Source organism: Diospyros lotus, chromosome 2, assembly GCF_014633365.1.
Source record: "Diospyros lotus cultivar Yz01 chromosome 2, ASM1463336v1, whole genome shotgun sequence".
Taxonomy (NCBI): Eukaryota; Viridiplantae; Streptophyta; class Magnoliopsida; order Ericales; family Ebenaceae; genus Diospyros; species Diospyros lotus.
Genome location: NC_068339.1, coordinates 44195862 through 44222567, shown reverse-complemented (window position 1 = coordinate 44222567; position 26706 = coordinate 44195862). Strand labels below are relative to the sequence as shown.

The following is a 26706-nucleotide window of genomic DNA, read 5'->3' as shown; positions in this document are numbered from 1 at the left end:
CGCCTGTTACCCCCCTTGTTATTTTCTCTCCACTCCACCTCCGCTTCTTAAAAAATAAATATTAATCAACAAAATCTCTCTCTTTCTCTCTCCAACCCCCCTCTCTCAACCCTTTTGTCTCGGCAAAAAGATACCAAAAGGTACGTCCGATCCATCTGTATGCAGAGACCGACTAGTTCATCTTCATCATAAAATCTACACATGGAAAAAGATGTACTCCAGAGGAGAAAAATATGATTTTCCTTTAAAGATTCAGGGGTATAAAAGATTATCCTTTTCCGGGAACAATCCCGTCCATTTTCCCCTTGTCTTCTTCTCTCCCCAGATCTCTCCGCGGCGCAAACCCTTCAATCTGCGTTTTTCTTAGCCCTTTCTTGTTAGATATGTATGTTTATGGACATGTTTACTGAGCCCTCCTTGTAAAGCACATGCGTGTGTGTGTGTGTGGATGGATGGATACTTGTGTTTCTTGGTTTTTGGGTTGCATGTAAGGCTGCAAGTTTTTGATTTTTCTGTCTTCTTTCTCGTGGTTTTAGGGCTAAAGGGCATGCGGCATTTCATCATGGAAGTTGTTTTTGCTGTAGTTGGGACTTGAATGTGCTCGAAATGGAGGGTTGAGATTGGTTTTTTGGTTTCTGGATAGAGAGAGATGGGGAGTCCAAGTGACTCCAACACCAAAGGTATTGACGCCACAGTTGGCGGGTTGGTTTGGGTCCGGCGCCGAAATGGGTCGTGGTGGCCGGGTCGGATTCTGGGCATGGATGAATTATCTGAGGGCTGTTTGGTGTCACCCAGATCAGGCACTCCTGTGAAGCTTCTGGGAAGAGAGGATGCAAGCGTGTAAGTGCCCCATTTATGTGTTCACATAGTTGTTATCTGTTTTGTTAGTGGGTTTGTTTTGGTTTTATCACTCATTTTTCCGCCAAATTGTGCTCTGTACCTTTTATTTCTGACTTTAGGCTATATGTTAATCTGGTAATAGCTGTGTGCTGCAAGTTCCGAAAATGGGTAATGGACTTTTCTGGAATTTCTCCCACTTTTGCTTGTTCATTTGCACTCCCAAATGCACTTTGAAGACATTCAGTTTGATGATATGTAACATAGGTTTTCGCTGCCGTTGATACCTTTTTCAGTTTTTTACATGTCGAGTGATCCTTTACATGCATTGCATTACATGTTATACTTGCTGCTGATACGTCCACACAAATTTATTGTCAAGGATATATCTAGTTTGCACCTTAAGAGGTATGGTGCCAGTTTTCTTTTAAGATTATTTTTTGATGAAATGAATACCGGTGGTGCATTCCGTGATGTACTTGCTTAGATTGGAAATTGTGTGTGTGTGTCAAGTTATGGCACTTACACGGTTAAATCAAGATTTTTGTTGTGTTTGGTTATTTTGTATCATGCTATTACCGAAGTGGTGTCTCATGGGAATATATATATATATATATATATATGAGATGAACTGAGTGACACTGAAGTCACACAAAGTAAAACATTTGACTATCCTTTGACAGGAACCGGGTTTCTTACCTTAAATTGAAAATAATTTACTGTGTTTTTTTGATGTAGATTGCATGTGAAATAATCCTTCCACGAGTAGTTTAATTTCTAGAAGGTGGGTCTTTTTAATTGGTCATTGATTCTATTTATGTTCTTTTGTCATTGATGTTCTATTTGACATGGTGGATCTGATTTATAGTTGGAGATAGTTAGACTTGGGAAGAGGCAGAATAAGAATTGGAATTTGATGCCTTTGTATCTTATAGAGACTGTGGAATAAAGGATATGGGAGGGAAGCTTTTCTAGCATATGAGATTTGTGTGTAACATTTCTTGATGGGCGTGCATGGAACAAAATAGTTACTTTGTGTGAAGCTATGCATAAGCTCTGATTCAATGAGAATAAAACTCAATAACTATGTTTTGAACACTTTACAGTAAAAAGTGCTTGAAGTCTCATATGAATAACTGGGGTACAGTGGTTGTGAATCCTATGTGGGAAATTTTGGACCTGTACTGTTCTACAGCTTTTTGATACTGGAGTAGGAAGGCTTCTGTGGTCTTTTCTATCTTATTTTCGTACTCTTTTGATTATTTACTATACTTTTCTTATTCATATATATATATATATCTTGTGGATTTATATATATGTACATATTTATATGTCTAAATCATATGGATTTTGTTGCAGAAAACACTCTAGTTCTAAGATTTGGTTTTGGGGGGAGGGGGTGTAATGACATGGAGACCTTGATTTAGACATTGCTGGGTGATACTCTTGTAAATTGTAAGACGGCAACAAAGCCATGTGTAGAAATTAAGTTTAACAATGCACATCATTGGATAGGGAAGAAATCGTATTTTGCGTTATTGGTGATATTCTCACTTCATCACAGTAATTATTTGTTTGTATGTAGATTTATTTGTTAATTTTCTTGATGTCCCTAATATACCAGCTATTAAACTGAGATATATTGTGATTGTAGAATGGTCTATGGTGGATATCCTTGCGGCCTGGTCCAGCTAGCGTAGATATAGAGCTTCCCTTGATATAGCAAGCTACATGAAATGTTGTCTCCAAATTTGCTCCAAGCCTCTATGTCAAACTTGGGAATGTCCATGTGTTTTTTCCCCTCTATGATGGGCCCTGTGGCTGAGATGAATGCACATGTGCTTAGCCCAGAGCAACTCGTAGGTGGACTAAATCAAGGAACTCTCTGCCTTGAGGTTACAACCTCCATAGATAATATTAGTGTGAATTTTCTCCCTTGATTAGCCAAGTTACCCCCCACCTAAGTGTCCATCTTCTGACTTGGAGTTGAGTTTAGAATACTCATTTCATTAGCAACTTACACCATAGTCATTGGTGCTGAGCTGACCATGGTGTGAACTATGGCACAGCTAGAGAGTTTATTGGGTGGCTTAATCCATTCACCCTTGAGAGAGCTCTATGAAGGAGACATAGCCTACTTTTCTTAATCCATTCACTATGGCACAGCTAGAGAGTTTACTAGGTGGCTTAATCCATTCACCCTTGAGAGAGCGCTATTAAGGAGACATAGTCTACTTTTCTTACTGTCTCGCACCTAAGCGCTGCCCCTCAATGTTATGTACACCATTTCCACACTTCAATGGCTGAGAATGTGGGATCCACAATTAGTTGAGGTTGTCCCACTAATGAAGTGCGCGACTTTGCAATATTTGTCCTTAGCCTCTCTTCCTATAAACAACAACCTTTATCCATCAACTCCATGATGATCATTTACCTCTAAGATACTCCTCGTCTCTACTCTTCCATAAATAGCAACTGTCATTGCATCAAATCCATAATGGTCATTCACCTCTAAAGGTTTTGACAATCTCTCTCTCATACATGCATGTGCACGCCATAGCTCCTGTCGTGTACCTAAGGTGGGGGGTATAATTGTAATAAACAGTAGAAGTTGGTAGGGATTTGTAACTGTGAAACTTCGAGATTGTTGCATGCATAAGTGGCAACCGCTTTTGGCGCTAACTTCCGCTAAGGCCGAGTACATATATGCTCGGCCTATCACGTTGAAAGCATCGAATATCATTTGAGAATTTTCTGTTCTATTTCCCTCTCAATTCTCTCTCTCCCTCTCATTGCATTATCTAATTTCCCCCCTCCTTCTCTAATTCATCTCCTCTCTACCTAATTCCCGCTAAGTTCTCTCCACAAACGAGAGAACATCTTGCTGAATCCTAAGGGATTCAACAATTGGTATCAGAGCTCCGATCTTGGCCCCCGAACTTTGACAAGCTTCATTAATGGCGGACGACACTCGTATGAAGCAGATGGAACTACAACTTCAGCAAGTGACGACCACGGTGATGGACGTGCAGGCTAGAGTCGAATCGATAGAGGATTCGATTGGAGTTGTGGTGGATTGAAGGATGGAGGAAGCTTCGGAATGATTGCGTGGGGATATGCGCAATCAGATCAGAGATGAGATGTGAGAACATGGCAATATGTTGCGTGATCAGATGCAACAGTTCATGCTCATGTTTTCGAGCCAAGTGCAGATGAGGATGTCTTCAGATTTTCCCCTGTGAGAGAGATCGGAACCGATATTGCCAGGAGTTGGCACTGGACCGAGGATGATGGGATCAACGGAAGTGGAGATTGATCCAGTGGCAATGGAGAACAATGGCGCGGATAGGAGACATGAGATCCAGGTCAATTCTAACCACCATAACTTTCCTGTTCCGAAATTGGAACTTCCAGTGTTTGATGAATCGAAGCCACGGTGGTGGATCCGACGATGTGAAAAATTGTTCGGAATACATCAAGTGGCTGAGGAGCTGAAGATTAATTTGGCGGTGGCTTACTTGAATGACATAAGAGACGTATGGTATCAAGGATGGCCGAGAGTGAGGGAAGAATGTAGCTGGAATGAATTCGTGAAAGGATTATGCGAGAGGTTCGGCGAGAAGAGGACTATGGATATAGTTGAGGAATTCAACAAAATGAAACAGAGTGGATCGGTGTAGGAGTATCAGCTCCAGTTTGAGGAGCTAAAATCGATGATTCTCGGTAGGAATCCATACTTGATCGAAGACTATTTCGTGTCAAGTTTCATTAGCGGGCTGGGAGTGGAACTCAGATCCGCTGTTAAGATGACAAGGCCCAGGACGGTCCAGGAAACAGTTGAGAGTGCTCTGCTTCAGGAGTTAAATGTGGAGGCATTGATGAAGAAACAAAGGAGTCAGAGTAGGGGCAACGACCTGGGTTCCTCATTGCCAGGAAGGGAAATGTATAGGTCTGGGACCATGCCGAAGCCACCATTGCCATCTAATAATTTGGGGCAGCAAGGAAACAGAAGAAGTGAACAGAGGAGACCCTCAGGGGCTTGTTACAGATGCGGGGATAAGTACTTCCCTGGCCACCAGTGCATGAGGAAATTGCTCCTGCTGGAAGGAGGGGAGATTGAAGAAGACGTAGGAGAAGAAGAAGCGATGGCAGTAGGGGATGTTGGGAGGAGGAAGACAATGGCACGATATCCCTCCATGCCATAAAAGGAGTGGCAAGTAACAAGATTATCAAGGTGGAAGGAACGGTGCAAGAAGGAACACTTATGATCCTAATTGACAGTGGAAGTACCCATAGCTTATTGGTGAGGGGACCGCAAAAAAATTGAAATGTGAGTTATCTAACACTCAACCATTAGCAGTTACAGTGGCTAATGGAAGTAGGGTGTTAAGCAGATCAGCCTGCGTGGGGTTCTGTTGGACAATGCAAGGAGAATTGTTTGAAGCCGACCTGAGATTGTTGAAGTTGGGGGGGTGCCAAATATTCTTGGGAGTTGATTGGATGAGAGGGGTTAGTTCTATCAGTTTTTGATTTTAATAAGATGGAGGTTACGTTGGAAAAGGGAGGCAGGAGAGTTACACTTCATGGAAATATGGAAACAGGGTCCTGCAAGCTGGTCAAGGGCAAGAGGTTGTAGAAATTACTCAAATGTAAGTTTTCTCAAGTTGCTCAATTATTTTCGATTGAGACCAGCAAGTATACAGAGGAACAAGGGGAACAGGAGGGTTAGTGCCTAACAGCTAATAGCAAGCCAACCACCGACCTATGGCAGGTACATGAGCTAACCTCCCTTGATGCATTACTTATTGAGTTTAAGGATCTATTTGCAGAACCTAAGGACCTTCCTCCACAAAGACCATTTGATCATTCTATCCCTTTACAACCAAATGCTGAACCTGTGAATATAAGATCCTATAGGTACCTACCAAAGCTCAAAACAAAAATTGAAAACTTAGTAAGAGAAATGCTGGACAACTCTATAATTCGAGCTAGCAAAAGCCCATTTGCTTCCCCTGTCCTTTTAATTAAAAAAAAGGATGGAACATGGCGTTTTTGTGTTGACTACCACCAACTTAACCACATCACAATCAAAGAAAAATTTCCCATTCCCATCATCGAAGACCTCCTAGATGAACTACACCATGCAACTGTCTTCTCTAAACTCGACCTAAGATCCAGATATCATCAAATCCGGACGAACCCAACTGATATACCCAGAACAGCCTTTAGAACCCACCATGGGCATTATGAATTTACAGTTATGCCCTTCGGATTAACTAATGCACCAACCACCTTTCAAGCCCTAATGAACCACATCTTTGAGCCTTATCTTCGAAAGTTTGTGTTAGTATTCTTTGATGATATATTAATCTACAACCCAACTTTTTCTAAACACCTAGAACACCTTAGAATTGCATTTAGCATCCTTAAACTCAATCAGCTATGCATCAAAAGGTCCAAATGTGACTTCGCCCAAAAGCAGGTTGAGTATTTGGGGCATATAATTTCCAGTGCTGGAGTTAGCATTGATCCCAAGAAGATTTCAGCTATGGTAGCATTGCCTAAACCCGCGACCATCAAATCCTTGAGGGGGTTCTTGGGGCTAACGGGTTACTATAGGCGATTTGTGAAGAATTATGGGGTGATAAGCAAGTCTCTAATAGAATTATTAAAAAAGGATAACTTCAAATGGAATGAAGAGGCAGAAAAGGCATTTGGGCAGTTGAAGCAAGCTATGTGCGAAGTACCTATCTTGGGTATTTCTAATTTTAGTAAACCATTTTTCCTGGAGACCGATGCATGTGGAACCGGGGTAGGAGCTATGTTATCTCAAGAGGGCCGACCCTTAGCCTTCATGAGTCAAGCTCTAGCCCCAAGACATCAATGGCTCAGCACATATGATAAAGAGTTGTTAGCGGTGTTGATGGCAGTTGAAAAATGGAGGCACCACTTAGAAGGGGGGCAATTTATAATCCGAACAGATCATGAGAGCCTCAAGTTCCTTACTCAACAAAAGTTGCACACTAACTTGTAGAAGAAGGGGATGGCTAAGTTGATGGGGCTGGATTTTGTGATTCAATATAGAAGAGGGAAAGAAAATGTGGCTGCTGACGCTTTATCCAGGCGTTATGAGGAGGGAGATTGTGCAGCCATTACCACATTGGTACCAAGAGGTGACAACGAGCTATGCTAAAGGAGCGTGGACAAGAGAGTTACTAGAATAGCTGAGTCTAGACAACAACAACAGGCAAGGGTACTCTATATGTAATGGATTGAAACGGTATAAGGGCAGATTGGTAGTCGGAGACTGCAATGTCTTGAAGAAAATGATTTTCCAAGCCATGCACGACTAACCGTTAGGGGGGGCACTCAGGCATCCAAAACACTTACCGCAAGGTGCACCAAGTGTTTTATTGGCCAGGATTAAAAAAATCAGTAATGGAGTTTGTAATGCAGTGTGACACTTGTAAGAGGTGTAAACATGAATCGGTAGCTAAGCCTGGTCTTCTGCAGCCATCAGGGGTTCCAGCTCAAGCATGGGCTGATATAACTATGGACTTTGTTGAGGGCTTACCGCGATCAGAAGGGAGGAACTGTATCCTAGTAGTGGTGGATCGATTAACTAAGTACAACCACTTCATTAGCTTGGCCCACCCATTCACGGCATAGGAGGTGGCTAGAATGTTTTTAGATAATATAGTGAAGTTACATGGGGTGCCTCAAACGATCATTTCCAACAGGGGCAAGGTGTTTACTAGTTTATTTTGGCAAGGACTATTGAAATCCTTGGGTTCTAAGCTCCATTTGTCCACAGCGTACCATCCGGAAACTGATGGCCAAAGTGAGCGAGTTAACCAGTGCCTTGTGACCTACCTAAGGTGTTTCTGCTTTATGCAACCCAAGGAGTGGCACAAGTGGTTATCATTGGCGCAATGGTGGTACAATTCCAGCCACCATCGATCCATTGGGATGACTGTTAGAACAGGTAGGTTCTATGGCACACACCAAGAGGGGGGGGTGAATTGGATATTTTAAAAATAAAACTTGATAGAACTTTGAAATCCTTTTGATGAAAAATTCGATGCAAGTGAGGATTATTGAATTGCTTGAAATAATAAATGAAATAAAACTACAAGCACAAGAGAAGAACACACAGGATTTATAGTGGTTTGGCTTAACCCAAGCCTAATCCACTACCTTAGTTCCTCATTAAGGATTTTTCAAACCATCCACTAAAACCCCCTACTTAAACCAAGTAGGTCCTCTAGTCCAAGACTAGGAAAATACAAAACCTCCCACTCAAATGGGCCCTCTAGCTACACAAGCTAGGAAGAATAAGAAATATAGAATATGAGAGAATCTAAGAGATGAATCTCTTAGTTACAATGTCTCTCAAGATTAAACAAGGCTTAAATGAATGTATTAACAATAATAGAATGAAGCCTTGGAGAGAAAAGTATAACAATGAAGGCACAGAGCACTGTAAATACAAACGAAGATAAACCGTAAGCTCAAATCAATTCATTTCCATCCATTAGTCTCTCCTTGATCATCCATGAGTTCTATATATAAGCATCCATAAAGATTGAAGAAGAAACTAGCCGTTTTTGTGACCGTTGGAGTTGAAAAACTAGCCGTTATAAAATTCTGTGAAACACAATAGTCAACAGAGAAAAAGATTAGTCGACTATTTTTACAAGTAAAATTAAGAATAGTCGACAGACATAAACTGATAGTCGACTATTTCTAATACAAAAATCCAATAGTCGACAGACATACTTGAATAGTCAATAGTTGCTGAAGTGTGAAGAAATTTTTGAATTTCATGAACAAAAATAGTCGACAGATTAGAAGGCATAGTCGACTATCCTTACTCGATAGTCGACAGATGTTAAAACAGTCGACAGATGCTTGAATAGTCAACAGAACAATCAAAATAGTCGACTATTTCAAAGCATAGTCAACAGAATGAACCTGATAGTCTACTATTCTTTTGAAAATCTTGAATTTTCAATACATCCTTATTCGATTCTTTTAAAAACTCATTTTGATCATCTTGAAAGCAAGTTGAGATTATCAAAAGTATATTTTGAAACAAATCTCTCTCAACAAGCCATACTCAATATTTCCTCTATAAGATTTCATATCTTGCTTTAAGACTTATATACTAAAAATTCATTTTCTCATTCATATAATCCACATAGATTGATTTTCATATAGTCATTATCAAAACCATTTTATTACTCAAGAGTAAAATATCAATGACCCCATTTGAAGCCTTATACGGTACAAACCCAGCCTACTACCGTCTATGGGGGAGCCAACACTGGTGGCAGCCGCAGACAACTATCTACAAAACAGGCAGGAAGTCCTACAAACTTTGAAAACTGAATTGGCTAAGGCTCAAAACCGGATGAAGCAACAAACGGATAAAAAGAGGAGTGAGCGAATGTTTGAGGTGGTAGAAAAAATGTACCTCAAACTTAGTCAGCCCCATCTGAAAACTCTCTCGAGGCAGCCTGTCACTAAACTAAGCCTTAAGTTTTTTGGACCATATCCCATTATTGCCAAGGTGGGACCAGTTGCTTACAAGCTACAACTGCCCGAGGGAACACACATTCACCTCGTGTTCCACGTGTCCTTACTCAAGGGAGCAATTGGGAACCAAGTGGCCAGCCAAACCATTCCCATTCCATTCAGGGAAGAAGAACCAGCCATCACTCCAGTAGCCATCTTGGACAAACGGGTGCTTTTTCAGCAAGGCCGAGTACATATACGCTCGGCCTATCACGTTGAAAGCATCAAATATCATTTGAGAATTTCTTGTTCTATTTCCCTCTCAATTCTCTCTCCCTCTCATTGCGTTCTCTAATTTTCCCCCTCTTTCTCTAATTCATCTCCTTCTCTATCTAATTCCCACCAAGTTCTCTCCACAAACGAGAGAACATCTTGCTGAATCCTAAGGGATTCAACAGCTCCATTTTTTATGGTTGTCTTCTAGGTCAGTAATCAATATACTTTAAAAGGCAGTAAACAACCTACTCACCACCTATTGACAAAACCACACAGTGACAACATACTCGCTTCAAATATGTCTATAACGCCTGTCAACAGGGTTCTCTTTCTTATGCCAGTTGGCATCATGGAATATGCTCCCATTGCTCTTTTTGTCTTTAATTACTCAAATGGTTGTGACAGCCCCCTGGCATATTGTTGGGAAGATGACAACTTCTCTGATACTCTCAATGGATTGTTTTTGTCCTGTTAAATTAATGTAGTCAACTGGGTGTGCTTCCTGGTAGACAAAGTTTTCCTTGTTACATGTAGTACACATCTTTGCCACAAAAAATGTTCTGTTGTTGACCCACACAGAGACAGCATACTCATTTTCAAACGAGTCTATAATTCCTGTCAACAGGGTTCGTTTCTCTTTCTTATGCTCTGCACCTCTGTTGGCATCATGCAACATACCCTCATTGCTCTGTTTGTATTTAATTAGTCAAATGGTTGTCACAGTCCCCAGCATATTGTTGGGAAGATGGCAAGGCTTCTCTGGTAACTGATTGTTTTGTCCTGTTAAATTAATGTTGTCGATGTAGGGTGTTCCATGGCAGCAAAACTTTTCCTTGTTATATGCCATCAATTGTGATATATGTCGTTGAAGAATATTATTTTCTTTTCTTTTTATTTTTTCTTTTCGGGGGATGAATGAAATTTGGCCAGAAAGGGAGGAAACGGTGGGCTCTTTATTAAACTTTAGATGGGTGTTCTTGTGAAGTGCATTTCCTGCACATTTCCTATTGCACGGGTCATGAGATGCATGCCTCATGCATTAAGCAGGGTTAGATCTAGTTATTAATTTGAATGGGGGAAGAAAAAGAAAGCAAAGGGGAAAGCAAAATCACATGTTAATGTTCAGGGCCTCTTTGAAATTTATTTCATTTAAGTAATTTTCATTCCATTTCGGGTGAAATGGAATGAAAATTTCTGAAATGGTGTTTGGCACCCACATTTGCATTTCAAAAACTGAAACATGTTTCAGATAAAAATGGAAAAAGTGGACTGTTTTAAAACCGTTCCAGTTCCCGAATTTTCATTTCATTATAAACAAGACCCATTTCACATCTAAGGGCTCTCTCTCTTGTCGTTCACTGTCCATCATCATCTTCTTCTCATAGCCATCACCCCTCCACCACTGCCTGTTTGTCATCATTGTTCTCTCTCTGTCTCCCCCCCCCCCCCCCCCCCCCCCCCGCGGAATCTGGGGTTGGCAACCCCAAATCTGCTATCTATATACATATGTAGCTAAGAAGAAGGGGCTTGGCAGAGCTAGATCTGGGTCTGGGAGCTCCGATCTGCAATCTCTCTCTCTCTCCCCCCCACCCCCTTCCACGTATGTGTGTGTGTGTGTGTGTGACGAAGAAGAAGAGGAATAAGAGGATCTTTTTGAATATTCTCTGAATTTGTTTTTCATGAATTTTCTGGTTTTGTTGAATTTTTATAGGTATAAAAAATAAAACATTTAATTCTATCATATCTCTTAAAAAAAGAGGTGCATAGATTAGGAAATTTATCAAATATCATTTTCAGTTTTTCTTTTCATGTTCTTAACAGCTGACAGCAAAATCAAACATGTTCAGTTTTCATTTTCCTAACTCAAATGGAAGTAACAAAAATGGAATCGAATGGAAATCCGAAAATGAAATGGAAAAAAATCAAAGGAAGTTTGATATAAATATTTGTAGATGAGTGCACTAAATTTGTTATAGATGCACTAGAATAAATTTTGTTTTATTAGGCTACTTCTACAACTAGATTCCACATATAGCTGAAATGTTTAAGCCCTTTTGCTCTTCAGTTGTGTTTCCAGAAATGAAGATAATAATAGCTCATCATGAACAAAATCATAGGAAGTTTGAAATATACTTATTCCGTGGGTTTGTTTTTTTCTTATGAATGCAAGCAGGTTCAAAGGTTTGTCAAAAGCACTGCAAGCATCTTTTGTTGAGCTTCTTACTGTAGTCCTTATTTCTCAATTCCACATTTTCCCCTCATTCTGTTGTGAAAACAGAGAGGAAATGCTAGTTTTGCACTTTTTCAAACTAATCTAAATTTGGGAGAAAATGAAATGGCTGCTTTCTTCAGATGCTAGCTATTGGCCTCTGGAAATTGACATTGCCTGTGGAGACTATGGATTGCATTGAGGGTTGCAGATCAGACAGTTTTTAGAAGTTCTCACTTCCAGAAATAGCCAAATTGTGTTGATTTTAACTCTTGCATTTCTTGTGTGGTTGGCTGAGGTTTTAGTTGTATTGCTTATTGATTTGTTATCTTGCTCTCGGATATGCTTAAAAAGTTTAACATTTCTGTTCCAGGGACTGGTATAATCTTGAAAAATCTAGAAGGGTGAAGGCATTTCGCTGTGGGGAATATGATGAATGCATTGAGAAGGCCAAGGCTTCTGCAGCTAATTCCTCCAAGAAAGCAGTGAAGTATGCTCGGAGGGAAGATGCTATTCTTCAAGCTCTTGAGATTGAAAGTGCTCGTGAATCCAAAGATAATGCAGACCTCTGCTCAGAAATGGATAAATCAGGTGAGGAATGTTGTATTGTCAAGGAGTCGACAAAATTATCCCATTCTAGCAAAGAAACTGACCACACTGATGAGGAATCAAGCAGTTTTAAAGGCGCTTCCAGTTCAGCACAGGAATTGACTCAGTCTGGAGTATCATTTGAAGAGCCAAACCAGATAGGTGCATTCAGAGAGCAACTTGTGCAGGGGAGGCGACGACGAACCCCTAATGATTCAGAGGATGATGGAACTGAGGGAGTTAAGCGAATGAGAGGACTTGACGATTTGGGAATGAGTGTTGTGTCACCACTAAAGAGAAAGAGATCACAAGTGGCCCATGTTCATGAGTTCTTGAAACGAAAAAGTCGCCGCCGTCCCCTGACAAAGGTTTTAGAAAGTACAGCTATGGTGTCTGTTCCAGTTATGTGCGAAGAACTTCCCAGTCCAATTGGGTCACCTCTCCCAGGAGTGTCTGACAGCAAGGTTTCTGGACTAGAATCCAATGAATCAAAGAAGAGCTTCTCTGTGGTACTTAATAACTCAGATAGTACAGGAGTTTCATGTGAAAATGGAATCTCACTGAATGCATCTGGACAGGCTGCTGATGCATCTCTCATTAACTATAAACAAAAGGACAATGAAATTTGCAGCATATCAGGACCTGGCAATGATTCTTCTGACAAATTGTTTGATGTGCCATTTGTAAAGGAGGAAAGGAATGCTCCAGGTATGCTTTATCTTTAATGTGACTTACCCAAAGTTAGTATATTCTGCTTCATCCATCATTTTCATGGCTATTTTCTATTTTATTTTTAGTATGATAATCCCTAATGCTAATAGTGGATGTGACTGACTTATACTTTTTTTCTTTTTTGAGTTCGTTAGTAAGCTTAAGCTGATAGGAAATTGGTTGAACGATGTATATCAAACCTCTGGACTAGGTGCACTAACACAGAATACAAGTGCAAAATAGCCAGCAAGTGGAACACACATATAACAATATCTGAAACCGCAACCTCCTAGAACCAAATCTCTGATATTATTTTAAGGTACTACCAAAAGCTGAAGTTTTTTTAGGAAAGGGGTCTAAGGAGGTTATTTACCTACATCAAGAGGACCATCTATAAGCAATGAAATAGGATAAATTAACAAAAAAATTTCATCCAACCACTAGAGAGAGGAAAAATGAGAAATTTTGCCTTAAGAAAATGCATCAGGCTTTTTATGCCCCCTCAAAATTCTTATATTCCTATCTCCAGAATGATGTTTGAAAACTATTCTATGGTTTGCATGCAAGCAAACCAAAATATAAGACACCATATTTGGTGCACCAATGAGCAACATAGCAGGAGGTGTCCAGTAGTTCCTTGTACTCTTTAAACATAAAGCACCAATCAACTAAAATGTGTCTTTTCCTCAAATTATCAAAGGTGAGAATAGAATCGTGATGAGTACAAAGATGACTACCCTAAGTGGCATTCTTATTCTCCATGCAGCCTTATATGGGGAGCCCACCTTCCAACCATCTCAAACCACATTATAGAAAGACCAAATAATAAAGATCCTTCCCATTTTTGGGTGCATGCCCAACTCCACCCCCCCCCCCCCCCCAAAAAAAAAAAAAAAAAAAAAAAACCCAAACAAAAGAGCATTGATGGAGTCAATTTCTCAATACTATGTCTAAACTCTGGTCAAGCAAGTCCCTCTTGAGGCCAAATGTAGGAATCCTTTGTAGAAAACATTTTTAGCCCTGACCAACTCAAAGATTGATGAAAACATCTACATTTGCAAGAGCTATCAAGCTAAAACTCTACTCTATACCATACCCATACTTTGTAGAAGAGATTAAAAAAACAATCTACGTGGATATAGATGGAGGTACACCATTCCAAACTCCTAGATTGTAGTGGTCCTAACATGCTTAATGGACCATTCCCACAATTATGCCTATATTCGTGAGTCACTGCTTCTAGCATTGACTATTAAGTTCTAATGTGCTCGGTGGACCATTCTCCTAATTACACCTATATTGTCAGCCACCACATCCTCTTAACTATATGGTTCTGCAAATCTCCTAACCACTTCCGGGCAAAGCTTTATTCAACTTGCCAATTTTTGGAATAGCAAGACCACGAACTAGACAAAAGGCTTGCAAATCTTATTCCAACTTTCGATATGCTTAAATTTGTTTCTTATACCAACCAACTAGAAGCTTCCAAGTAGCTTTCTTTTCACCGACATTCTAATTCTATAGATGCTCTTGACAATAGAGGGCCCAACTCCTTGTGATAGATATTACCCCTAAGAGCCAACATCCTGACAATTTTTTCAGCTATCTAATCCTACATAGCTTTCAGTTTAAATGGAGATCCCAGGGGAAGTCCTAGATAAGTGCTTGGAAGGGAACCAATTTTGCTACCTAAAATCTCAGCTTAAGTCTAAGACGACCCAACTATAGGTCCCATGAGTGTCAACTCACTCTTTGCTAAGTTGATTCACAATTGAAAAAGCCTCGAGACAAAGAAAAATACTTCTCAATTAACTGCAAGTTTCTTGCATTAAATTTGGAAAATAAAATGAGATCCCCTCAAAAGGCTAATGTGAGATAGAGGGCTGCCCTTTTGGTGTTCCTTGCCCAAAAACGCTAACCCAACCTAAATTCTCAACCTTCTTCAGCATAATGCTAAAAGCATGCATAACATTGAGAAACAACAAAGGATGGTGGTTCCATTGGCAAAGCCCTCTAGAGGTCTCAAAAGAGCTGTTGGATAATATACCATTGACCAAGTCTTAAGAATTTAACTGGTGATATGTGGCAACAGATCCAGTCCCTCCAGTTATCCCTAAATCCTGTTTTTCCCAACACAACATGACGGTAAGCTTTTTAGCTTAAAACTACATCACACAAACTGCTAGAGAATCTATAGTCCTTGTAGTCATTAGCTTCAAGCACTGTGTCTAAAATCTGTTGACCCATCATATTCTGAGACTTTAGGAACTAACAAACCTATTACCTTCTTCAATCTCTTTTCCATGATTCCATCACATTTCAAAATTTTACAGACACTACCCACCAACTAGTTGCTTAGTTCAACAACTAGATGTTTGTCTTCCTTTAGTAAAGAGTCCAACCAAACATCATGATATTTGGTAAATGGGGCTCACAAGAAAAAGAGTACAGCTACTGTGAGTGTTGAACATGAGACCTCAGAAGATTATGCCTTATTGGAGATTCAATATCCAACCTCTTAATTGATACCTGTGTTTTGGCGGTGATTGCTGGTCCAAAGTTTATCCATAAACTTCGTACTAGATGAACAAGACTGGTCGGAGTTCTCTGTCATCAAATACTAATAACAACAATGTGAAATGTTTTATTAATAACAAAACATTTTCATGACATTGTTGTAATTGTTCTTAACATTATAATTCAGGCTGCATATTCTGCGTCTGTGATAATGAAACTACTCACAAACTGTTAGAAGCAGATAGAGAAGCTTTGAGCTAGTTTTCTCAATAAGCCAATGCTCACTAGTGAGAAGGAAGTTTCAAATATGTTGGTTGATTGCTTGATAAACTAAGGTTAGGTGCTAGGATTGGCCCTTTTGCTTTGTTAACCTTGTGCCACATGTTCTGGTAACTTGTCGCAAAGAAATCCCTTGAAAGCAGTTAACTAAAAGAGAAGTTTCAAACATTGAGGTATATGCTTGATAAGCTAATGTTTAGATAACAGGATTTGCATTTTTTGGCCTTGTTAACCATTGTGCTAGACATTCTGCAGCTGTAGAAGCATAATAATGAAAAGAGGATTTGATAGTTAGTATATGCATGAAAACTTCATGCTATCTCATCATGGATCTTCCCATGCCCAAGCATAGTTGCCATACACTTCTATAATGTTTGCATGGTTGTATCTTTCTACAATGGAACAGTTGGTCTGCACACTTGCATTTCATATGTTTCAGAAAACAAAAAGTTGCAGGCTATGCTATTTTGGGAACCTGATGCATTTGTTTTGGTACAAATATTGTTGTTTTAAAAATGTATAGTGCAATCAGTCAGTGTTACCTTCTCTCATCATAAGGGCTTCACAAAGGTGAAGTTATATTTTGGATGAGATAATACCAGAATTTTCCTTAAGCTGCATCTGTAAAATTTCATGTTGATTTTGTGAAGATACATAGTTCCTTTATTTTTTTTTCTTGGCCGATATTGTCAATATATGTTGTATTTTTTCCCTGGTTGGTCATGTCAATATATTTGTTATTGATTGTAATGGAAACCCTAGGGCACAAGAAGAAGAACAAAAACACGAGAGAGAATAAATCTCAAACACAAAATTTACTGAAATGATAGAATGAAACTTAACTTACAAAAGAGAGGCTGTGAGCTGCTTATATATGCAGCTCATTGCACAACAAAAGAGGCATTGCCTTACACCCAAACTTAGCTATTACAAACAGCAATCCAACTTACAATTAATCAACAAAACATGCTTGTTTCGAGAATGGAAGACTGGATTCTCAGCCATGCTCTTGGCAGCCAGATTATCACTCCACACTATTGGAGTAGTAACACATGGATACCCCAATTCAAAAAACAAAGATTTCAACCACATCAACTCTGTCACACCTAGGGCAACCGCTCGATACTCAACCTCTCCAACAGATTGTTTCTTGGACCCCCATACAATGAGATTCTTCCAAGATACACACAAAAACCACTAATAGATCTTCTAGTGACCTTACAGCCAGCATAGTCTGCATCTGTATCGACCACTAAAGACAAGTCATCCTGTGTGGGAGAGAAAACCAAGCCCATGCCAATAGTTCCTTTAAGGTACCAGAGCAGCCTCTTACAAGCTAACCAATGTTGAGATTTTGGGTTAGACAAAAATTGGCTCAATTTGTTCATTGCAAAAGCTATGTCCGGGCGAGTGTAGGTTAGGTACTGCAATGAGCCAATAAGAGTTCTATACAAGGAAGGATTAGAAAAAAGGTCCCCTTCATCAGTCAATGAAACCCCAGCAGTCATAGGAGTATCACAAGGCTTGCAATCTTGGATAACAGCCTTTTTCAACAAGTCAACATCATACTTGGATTGAGTTAGGTAAATACTACTGCCATCCCTATAGGCCTGAAACCCTAGGAAGTAATTCACAGAACCTAAGGTCTTAAGAGCAAAATGTGTGTTTATATCATGAATGCAAGACTTAAGGGCTGTTGAATCCGACTCGGCAATGAGTATATCATCAACATATACCAAAACAAAGGGTACATAACCGTGAAGCGAGAGCTTTATAGTTGGAAAGAAGCAAATAATTAGAGATAGAAAAATACATTGAGAATATTATTGAAATGAATGAAGAAAATAACAATCAATACAATGAGAGAACTAACTGATCCTTATATATATACATCACATTATGAACTGTCTAACTGCCTAACTAAACACCGCAACAACCATAACAAATATAATCAGCTGCAACTGAGAGCATAATTGCAGCCTGCTACCAACGACTTATGTCTTCCACATTCCCCCTCAAAGCAAGCTCCATAGATGATGAAAAAATAGACTTTGTAGTATTTGTAGGCAACAAACTTTCTGTAATAGCAGCAGAAGAGTCAGTATGAGAGTTCGACATAGGTGATCTCGTGAGCTCCGGCTTGGTACATAAAAACACAAATCTATCTCTTGATAATCCTTTAGTAAAAATGTCAGCCACTTGATGAAGCGTAGGCACATACCGAATATCAACATCTCCACTTTCAACCTTTTCTCTCACAAAATGCACATAAATCTCAATGTGCTTTGTTCTAGTATGGAATATAGGGTTTTCAGCCATACTTTTAGCTGCTAGATTATCACACCAAAGAATAGGAGTTTGAACATAGGGATAGCCTAACTTTGATAACAATGATTTAAGCCACAATATCTTGGTCAACCCTTGGGCAATAGCCCTATATTCTGCTTCACCCACTGACCTGACAACTACTGATTGTTTTCTGGAACCCAAATCAACAAATTATAGCCAAAGAATACACACAGCCCTCTCGTCGATCTTCTAGTCACCTTACAACTTGCATGGTCAGCATCTGTGTAGATAGTTAATGACAACTCCTTAGGTGACGGAGTAAACACTAGACCAAGATTAATAGTCCCTTTAAGATACCGCAACAATCTTTTACACGCCAGACAATGTTGTTGCTTAGGAGAGGATAGAAATTGACTTAACTTGTTAACTACAAAAGTGTTAGAATGTTGTCTCAAGTAATTCCAGTATATTAGCAGTTAGAATGTATCGGATTTAGTGGGTATATATAGGTGGTTGTCCCTAGAGGTTAATGCCCTATTCTTCTATAAATAAGAACAGGGGTCTAGGCTTAGGCAATACATTTGTTCATTCTCACGAGGAAGTTGAAAGAGGAAAGGCTGTGTGAGAGAAACAGTTTTTGTAATCTTGGAAAGGCTTGTAATCGTGAGGGTGAGGGTTGTATTGTGATCATTCTGAATCAAAGAAGGTTGCTATCAGAAGGTTTTAGAGGCTGGATGTAGGGTTGTCCTAAGGGGCAATCTGAACCAGGATAATCGAATTGTGTTCTTTTGTGGTTTGCTTTATTTTTTGTCAATTTACATTCTGTTTTCATTACCATTTTATTTGTTTTTGTTATCGTTCAAATCTGAGTGTGTGTGCAAGTGTGAGGTAGTGTAATCTGACTAAAGAATCTAGTTCTAAGTACTCCTAAGTTAACAACTTGGTATCAGAGCTAGTCTTTAGGATCAAGAAAGCCCAAGATTTTCATTGTTTAAAGTTTCGGTCATAGAAATAGTGTCAAGAATGTCGGCAACTAGATATGACATTGAAAAGTTTGATGGTCAGAATGATTTTGGTCTCTGGAAAATGAAAATGAGAGCTTTACTAGGGAACTTAGGATTAGAAGAAGCCTTAAACGGTGAATCAAAAATGCCTAAGTCATACTCGGATGAACAGAAAAAGGAGATTGTTAAGAAAGCCTATAATACCTTGATATTGAGTCTAGGGGATAAGGTGTTGCGAGAAGTATCAAAGATGAAAATTGCAACAGAGATTTGGCTTAAGTTAGAAAGCCTTTACATGACCAAGACCCTATCAAGTCGATTGTATTTAAAGGCTAGGTTTTTTACTTTTAAAATGAAGGACAGAAGGTTCAAGACCATATTGACAGTTTTAATAAGTTGTGCATAGATTTGGAAAATATAGAAGTCAAATATGATGATGAGGACAAGGCATTAATGTTGTTGCACTCTCTTCCAAAATCATATGAGACTCTTGTAGATATATTAAAGCATGGCAAGGACCCCCTAACCCTAGATGATGTAATAAGGGCATTAAATTCAAAAGAATTGCAACATAGGGTAGATGGGAAGAGCACAATTGGGGATGTCTTAACAGTCAGATCTAGATCCGATAAAAAGGACTCTAAGCAAAAGGGAAGATCTAGGTCTAAATCCAAGAATGGTAAGAAAATTATAAAATGTTATAACTGCCATGAGGAAGGGCATATTAAGAGAAATTGTCCTAAGAAAAAGAAAGATTTCCTAGATAAACCTAAGACTGAAAATTCCTCATCTATTTGTGAATATGACTATGATAGTGCCGATGCACTTGTAATATCAGAAAATACAGATAAATTTGTATGGGTATTAGATTCCAGGTGCTCCTTCCACATGTTACCCCATAAACAATGGTTCTTGAATTTTAAAGGAATAGGAGGAGGTAAGGTGTTGTTAGGAAATAATCATGAATGTAGGATTAAAGGCATAGGAGATATAAAGATCAAACTGCATGATGGGTCTATCAAAACATTAAATTCTGTAAGATATGTTCCTGAATTGAGAAGAAACCTAATTTCCCTTGGAGAGTTAGATAGAAATGGCTACTCCTATAGAGGAGATGGTGGAGTCCTAAGGGTATCTAGAGGCTCTCTAATAAGTATGAGAGCAGTCCTAAATAATGGCATTTATGTGCTGCAAGCCTCCACAGTATATAGAGAAGCTTTAGCCACTGAATTAAAAGCCTGTGATAAGACAAGACTTTTTCATTATAGAATAGCTCACATTAGCGAGCAAGGCCTTAGGGAACTATCTAAGCAAGGGATATTAGGTGAAGGAAAACTTACAGATTTAGATAAATGTGAGTCATGCATATTTGGGAAATCAACCAAGGTAAAATTCTCCAAAACTGCCATACATTCATCTAAAGCACCTTTAGACTATATTCATTCTGATTTGTGGGGTCCTGCCTAAACATTGACTCATGGTGGAGCTAGATATTTTCTATCAATGATAGATGACTTTTCTAGGATGGTTTTGGTGTATGTTCTTGAGTCAAAAGACCACACTTTTGAAGCCTTTAAAGGCTGGAAAACCATGATAGAAAACCAAAAAGGTAGCAAAATTAAAATCATTAGAATTTATAATGGTTTGGAATTTTGTAACAAAGAATTCTCTCATCTATGTAAAGAAAATGGGATCCTAAGACATTTGACAGCCCCTGGAAATCCAAAGCAAAATGGGCTTGCTAAAAGGATGAATAGGACCTTGTTAGAAAGGGTTAGATGCATGATTTTTCATGCTAAATTACCCAAATCTTTTTGGGGAGAACTTGTAAACATAGCAGCTTATATAATAAACCTATCCCCCTCAGCTGCTATAAGTTTTAAGACCCCATATGAAATGTGGATTGGACATAAACCTAGTTTAGATCACTTAAGAGTGTTTGGCATATGTCCATATTAAGCAAGGGAAACTTGAACCGAGGGCTAAAAGATGTATATTTATCCTCCAGTTAGGTATGGATATTCGGATTTGGTTTCCTATGCACTTTCAAGTGCAATGGAAGAAGCTGGTGATGAGCCTCTCACTTTTGAAGAGGCTATGCACTCAAAAGACTCCAAGAAATGGCAAGCTGCCATGAAATCTGAGATGGAGTCCCTTGTGAAAAATGAGACTTGGACTTTAGTAGATAAACCCTCAGGAAAAAGGGTGGTGGGCTGTAAGTGGTTGTTCAAGATTAAGGAAGGTGCTGGGAAAGAAGGTAAGCCTAGGTATAAATCTAGGTTAGTGGCTAGGGGCTTTACTCAAGTACCCGGTATAGATTTTAATGAAGTATTCTCACCAGTTGTAAGACATACTTCAATTAGGTTTCTATTAGCCATAACAACATACTTAGACTTAATGTTTGATCAAATGGATGTCACAACAACCTTTCTACATAGAGAGTTGGAAGAAAATATTCTTATGGAGCAGCCAAAGGGATTTGTGGTTAGAGGGAATAGAGAGCAAGTGTGCTTGCTTAAGAAGTCTCTCTATGGATTAAAGCAATCCCCTAGGCAATGGTATAAGAAATTTGACTCTTTTATGATTGTCCAAGGGTTTAAAAGGAGTGCATATGATAGCTGTGTATATTTCAAACATATGCCTAATGAGATATCAATATATCTTCTCCTATATGTAGATGATATGCTGATTGCAAGCCAATCAATCATAGAAATTCAAAATTTAAAGCTGAGATTAAGGTCGGCCTTTGAAATGAAAGAATTAGGAGAAGCTAGGAAGATATTAGGCATAGAAATTAAGAGAAATAGACAGCAAAGACAGCTTAGTCTATCCCAAAAGACATACCTTAGTAAGCTGGTTAGGAAGTTTAATATGCTGGATGCAAAAGAGGTTTCTATCCCTTTTGCACAACACTTTAAACTCTCACGAGCAGTCTCCAAACAACAAAACAAGCATGATAGAAATGAGTAAGATTCCTTATTTAAATGTAGTGGGCAGTTTAATGTACGGCATGGTCTGTACAAGGCCTGATTTAGCACACTCTATGAGTGTATCTGGCTCATTCAGATGTTGTAAAATGGACACGGAGATATGTGAAAGGAACATTAGATATGGCTTTGGTTTATGGTGGAGCAAAGTTAGGAGGAGAACCTTGCATTTTAGGATTTCTGGATGCTGATTATGCAGCTGATCTTGATAGGAGGAGATCCTCAACTGGATATGTTTTTCAGCTATGGAATTCTACCATAAGTTGGAAGACCAACCTGCAGCGTATGGTGGCTTTATCCACCACTGAGGCAGAATACATTGTTGTCACTGAAGCAATGAAGGAAAGTCTTTGGTTAAAAGGGATTGTGGGTGAATTCCTAGGAAGAAATGTCAAGGTTGAGTTAAGGTGTGATAGCCAAAGTGCAATCCACTTGGCTAAGAATCAATCCCATCATGAAAGAATCAAACATATTGATGTTAGGTATCATTTTATTAGGGAGATCCTTGAGAAAGAAGAGGTAAACCTAGTTAAAGTTGCAGAGGAAAATAATGCGGCTGATATGTTTACTAAACCGGTTCCTTTGTCCAAATTACAACATTGTTTGAATATTCTTAATGTTTGTTTGTGTTGGTGATCAGGTACATATTATGCTAAAGCCGGAAAGGAGAGCAGGTCAAAGCTTTGATGGATGAAGAATGAAGTGGATCTTACTCTAAGACAATGGTGGAGATTTGTTAGAATATTGTCTCAAGTAAATCCATTATATTAGCAGTTAGAATGTATCGGATTTAGTGGGTATATATAGGCGGTTGTCCAGCTTGTAATTAGAATTAAGTTGGAGGGATAAAACCGGAAATGTCTATACCAGTTATAAGTCTTAGAGGTTAACGCCCTATTCTTCTATAAATAAGAACAAGGGTCTAGGCTTAGGCGATACATTTGTTCATTCTCACCAGGAAGTAGAAAGAGGAAAGGCTGTGTGAGAGAAATAGTCTTTGTAATCTTGGAAATGCTTGTAATCATGAGGGTGAGGGTTGTACTGTGATCATTTTGAATCAAAGAAGGCTGCTATCGGGAGGCTTTAGAGGCTGGATGTAGGGTTGTCCTAAGGGGAAATTTGAACCTGGATAACCATATTGTGTTATTCTGTGGTTTGCTTTATTTTCTGTTAATTTACATTCTGTTTTCATTGCCATTTTATTTGTTTTTGTTATCGTTCAAATCTGAGAGTGTGTGCAAGTGTGAGGCAGTGTAATCTGACTTAATAATCTAGTTCTAAGTACTCCTAAGTTAACAAAAGCTATATTTGGCCGGGTGTAAGTCAAATATTGAAGAGAACCAACAATAGTTCCGTATAAAGATGGATTAGAAAACATCTCACCCTCATCAGTCAAGGACATGCCTGAGGTCATTGCTGTTTCACACTGTTTACAATCTTGCATTGTTGCCTTTTTCAATAATTCCAGTGTGTTTTTAGATTGTCTAAGATATATACCAGTGGAATTTCGATATACTTCAAACTCTAGGAAATAATTAACCGACCCTAGAGTTTTAAGAGCAAAATGTGTGTCCAAATCATGTATACACCCTTGAAAAGTTAAAGAATCTGAACCTGTCACGAGGATGTCATCAACATACACCAAAACAAACAACACATACTTAGAAGTTCTCTTAATGAAAAATGAAGCATCATAAATTGCTTTCTTGAAACCCTAATATTGTAAGGTAGGCTTCAACTTTGTGTACCAAGCTCTAGGGGCCTGTTTAAACCCATAAAGGGACTTTTTCAATCATGCATGTGTGGTGAATTCTGGATTAACAAACCCTTCCGGCTGAGTCATAAAAACTGCTTCATTTAGGTCACCATTTAAGAAAGTATTATTGACATCAACTTATTGAATGTTCCAACCAAATGTGATAGCTAAGGAGAATAAATCCCTGGTGGTCGGAGCCTTTACAATGGGACTAAAGGTCTTAACATAATCAGTTCTCGGATTTTGAAGGAAACCCTTCACTACTAATCGAGCCTTATGCTTAAGAATAGATCCATCGGGATTGTACTTAACACGGAATACCCACTTGTAGTCAATCAAATTCATCTAAGAAGAAAATGGAACCAGATCCCATGTTTGATTTCTTTGAAGAGTTGAGTACTCATCATTCATAGCACTAACTCACTTAGAGTCTAAGAAAGCCTCTTGAAGAGAATTGGGCTCAGAAGAACTTACTAGGGCATGAGGTGAGGAAACAACAAGGTGTTTAGACTTGGATTTGGTAATCATAGGGTGAATTGAAGGGGTAGGAGCAACTTTTGATCTTGATGATTTTGACAAAGAAGAAGACAAATTAGTGCAATTAGGTAATGAGCATTCTGCAGCTGCAGGTGAAGAAGGTCCAGTAGATGAATCACAGGATACGAGAAGATCATTAGGAGTTGGGATAGAGGACTGTGCTACCCGAGAGTTTGAAGAACTGCTACGAAAAGAATGAATAGCATGAAGGACAAAAGTAGACTGACCAATAGAGTTTAACTGAGGGGAATGAGAGGATGAGTTAGAACATAAATAAGGAAAGGGAAATTCTTCTGAATTAAAATGAATATGTCTTGACACATAGACCATTCCCGAAGGATGCAAGCACTGATATCCAACTTGAATATGACTATAACCAAGAAACACACATTTGATAGAATGAAATTGAAACTTATGCTTGTTATAGGGTCGAAGAAAGGGAAAACAAGCACATCCAAAGGGTTGCAATTGCATGTAATTAGGTTGTTTATTGTAGAGAGCTTCAAATGGAGACTTAAATTTTAGGGTTGATGCTGGAAATAGATTTATGGTGTAGACAACAGTTTTAAATGCTTCTGCCCAAAACTTCAAGGGCATGTGAGCATGGGCTAATAGAGTGAGACCCATCTCGGCTATATGTCTATGTTTTCGTTCTGCTACACCATTTTGGTGGTGTGTATAAAGGCAAGTGAATCGAGATTGAATGCCAAAAGAGGTAAGATAGGGTAAAAATGCCTTAAATTCACCACCATTGTTAGTTTGAAGAGCCTTGAGTTTAGATTGGTATTGTAGTTCAACAAATGTATGAAAGGTTTTGAAAATGTCCAAGGCATCAGATTTCAGTTTCAATGGATATAACCATGTATATCTAGTGCAACCATCAACAAAGATTATGTAATACCTATACCCCTCAGTAGAATGAATTGGAGCAGGACCCCATAAATCCGAATAGACCAATTCTAAGGGAGCCTTTGCTGTAATTTGACAATTTGCAAAGGGAAGTTGATGCATTTTTCCTACTTTACAAGAATCACAAAAGGACAGGCTCAAACTAGAACAAGGAATACCAATTTTATTCAATACCAACTGAAATACACGAGGTGAGGGATGCCCTAGTTTGGCATGCCACTGTTGACAAATTTTATGAACATTTGAAGATACACGGAAAGAAGACAAACAGGACAAATCTTGTCCTTTACATTTATTCGAAGAAATAACATTGGTAGAACTAGAAAGAGCAACTGGTGTCCTTGACTCAACAGAGAAAACAACTCTGGAATCAACACGACCAAATGTTGGAGTGAGTTGATAAAGGCCGTCTTTAAGGATCCCTTGAAGTAGCACTAGTCTTGATCCCTTGTCCTTGAGAAAACAAGAATCATAGTGAAACTCAACAATTAAATTGTGATCTTTAGTAAGCTAAGAAACACTAATAAGGTTCTTTTTCATGTTAGGAACATGAAATACATTAGGTAAAGAAAAGAAAGATTTATGAGTAGTTTGAGCATACAACTGACTACGGCCGATATTAGAAATAGAAAGCTTCTTACCGTTGCCAACTGCAACCTTGTCACTGCCATTGTAGGGAGAGTGGAGAGAAAGATTGCTAAGGTTGGAAGTTATGTGGTTAATGACTCCAGAGTCTACAATCCAAGAAGGTTCACTTTGAAAGGATAAGGTCGAAGAAAGTAGAAGAAAATTGGGACTATGTTTTTGAAGGTTGAGGCAAACAACCATAGTAAGTTCTAGGATTAGACCCTAACTCAGTCAAGTAGGCTTCATTATAACCTATGGGATGAGCTATAAACGACTACGAACCAGATTGCAACATACCTCCTTTTCTACCAAACTGTGAACCAAAATTTGGAGTGAAACTCCGTTGAAAATTCCGATCAAATCTATGATAGCACCTGTCTGCAAAATGACCAGGCTTCCCACACAATTGGTAGTATATTCTCTTGCCTAAGGATCTACCACGTCCTCGTCTTCCTCCTCCTCTATTTGAAGAACCACCTCTATTCAATCCATTCTCATTTCTAAACCATTGAGAGGCTAAATTTACATTTACAGATTCAAAACTAAAAATTGAGGAGTTAGATATATTCTTGGCAGCAAGCCTTTGTTCATGCATCAGTAACAAGTATTGAACTTTTTCTATGTTAATGTCATCCATTTGATACGTAATAAGACTCACAACTA

General features: G+C 38.9%; 1 protein-coding gene across 3 annotated transcripts in view; it reads left to right on the top strand.

The window, feature by feature from the left end:
• The window catches only part of LOC127795075 (uncharacterized protein At1g51745-like), a 40310-nt gene continuing 13604 nt past the window's right edge, over window positions 1–26706 (top strand). Inside the window, exons 1-3 of one of the 3 annotated variants that reach the window (XM_052326522.1) lie at window positions 1–140; window positions 537–840; window positions 12213–13135. In XM_052326522.1, the coding sequence (XP_052182482.1) occupies window positions 650–840; window positions 12213–13135 (1114 nt within the window). In that variant the 5' untranslated portion in view covers window positions 1–140; window positions 537–649. Of the gene's footprint in view, window positions 386–536; window positions 841–12212; window positions 13136–26706 lie in introns of all 3 variants that reach the window. The other 2 variants (XM_052326524.1, XM_052326523.1) reach the window with 2 other exon arrangements.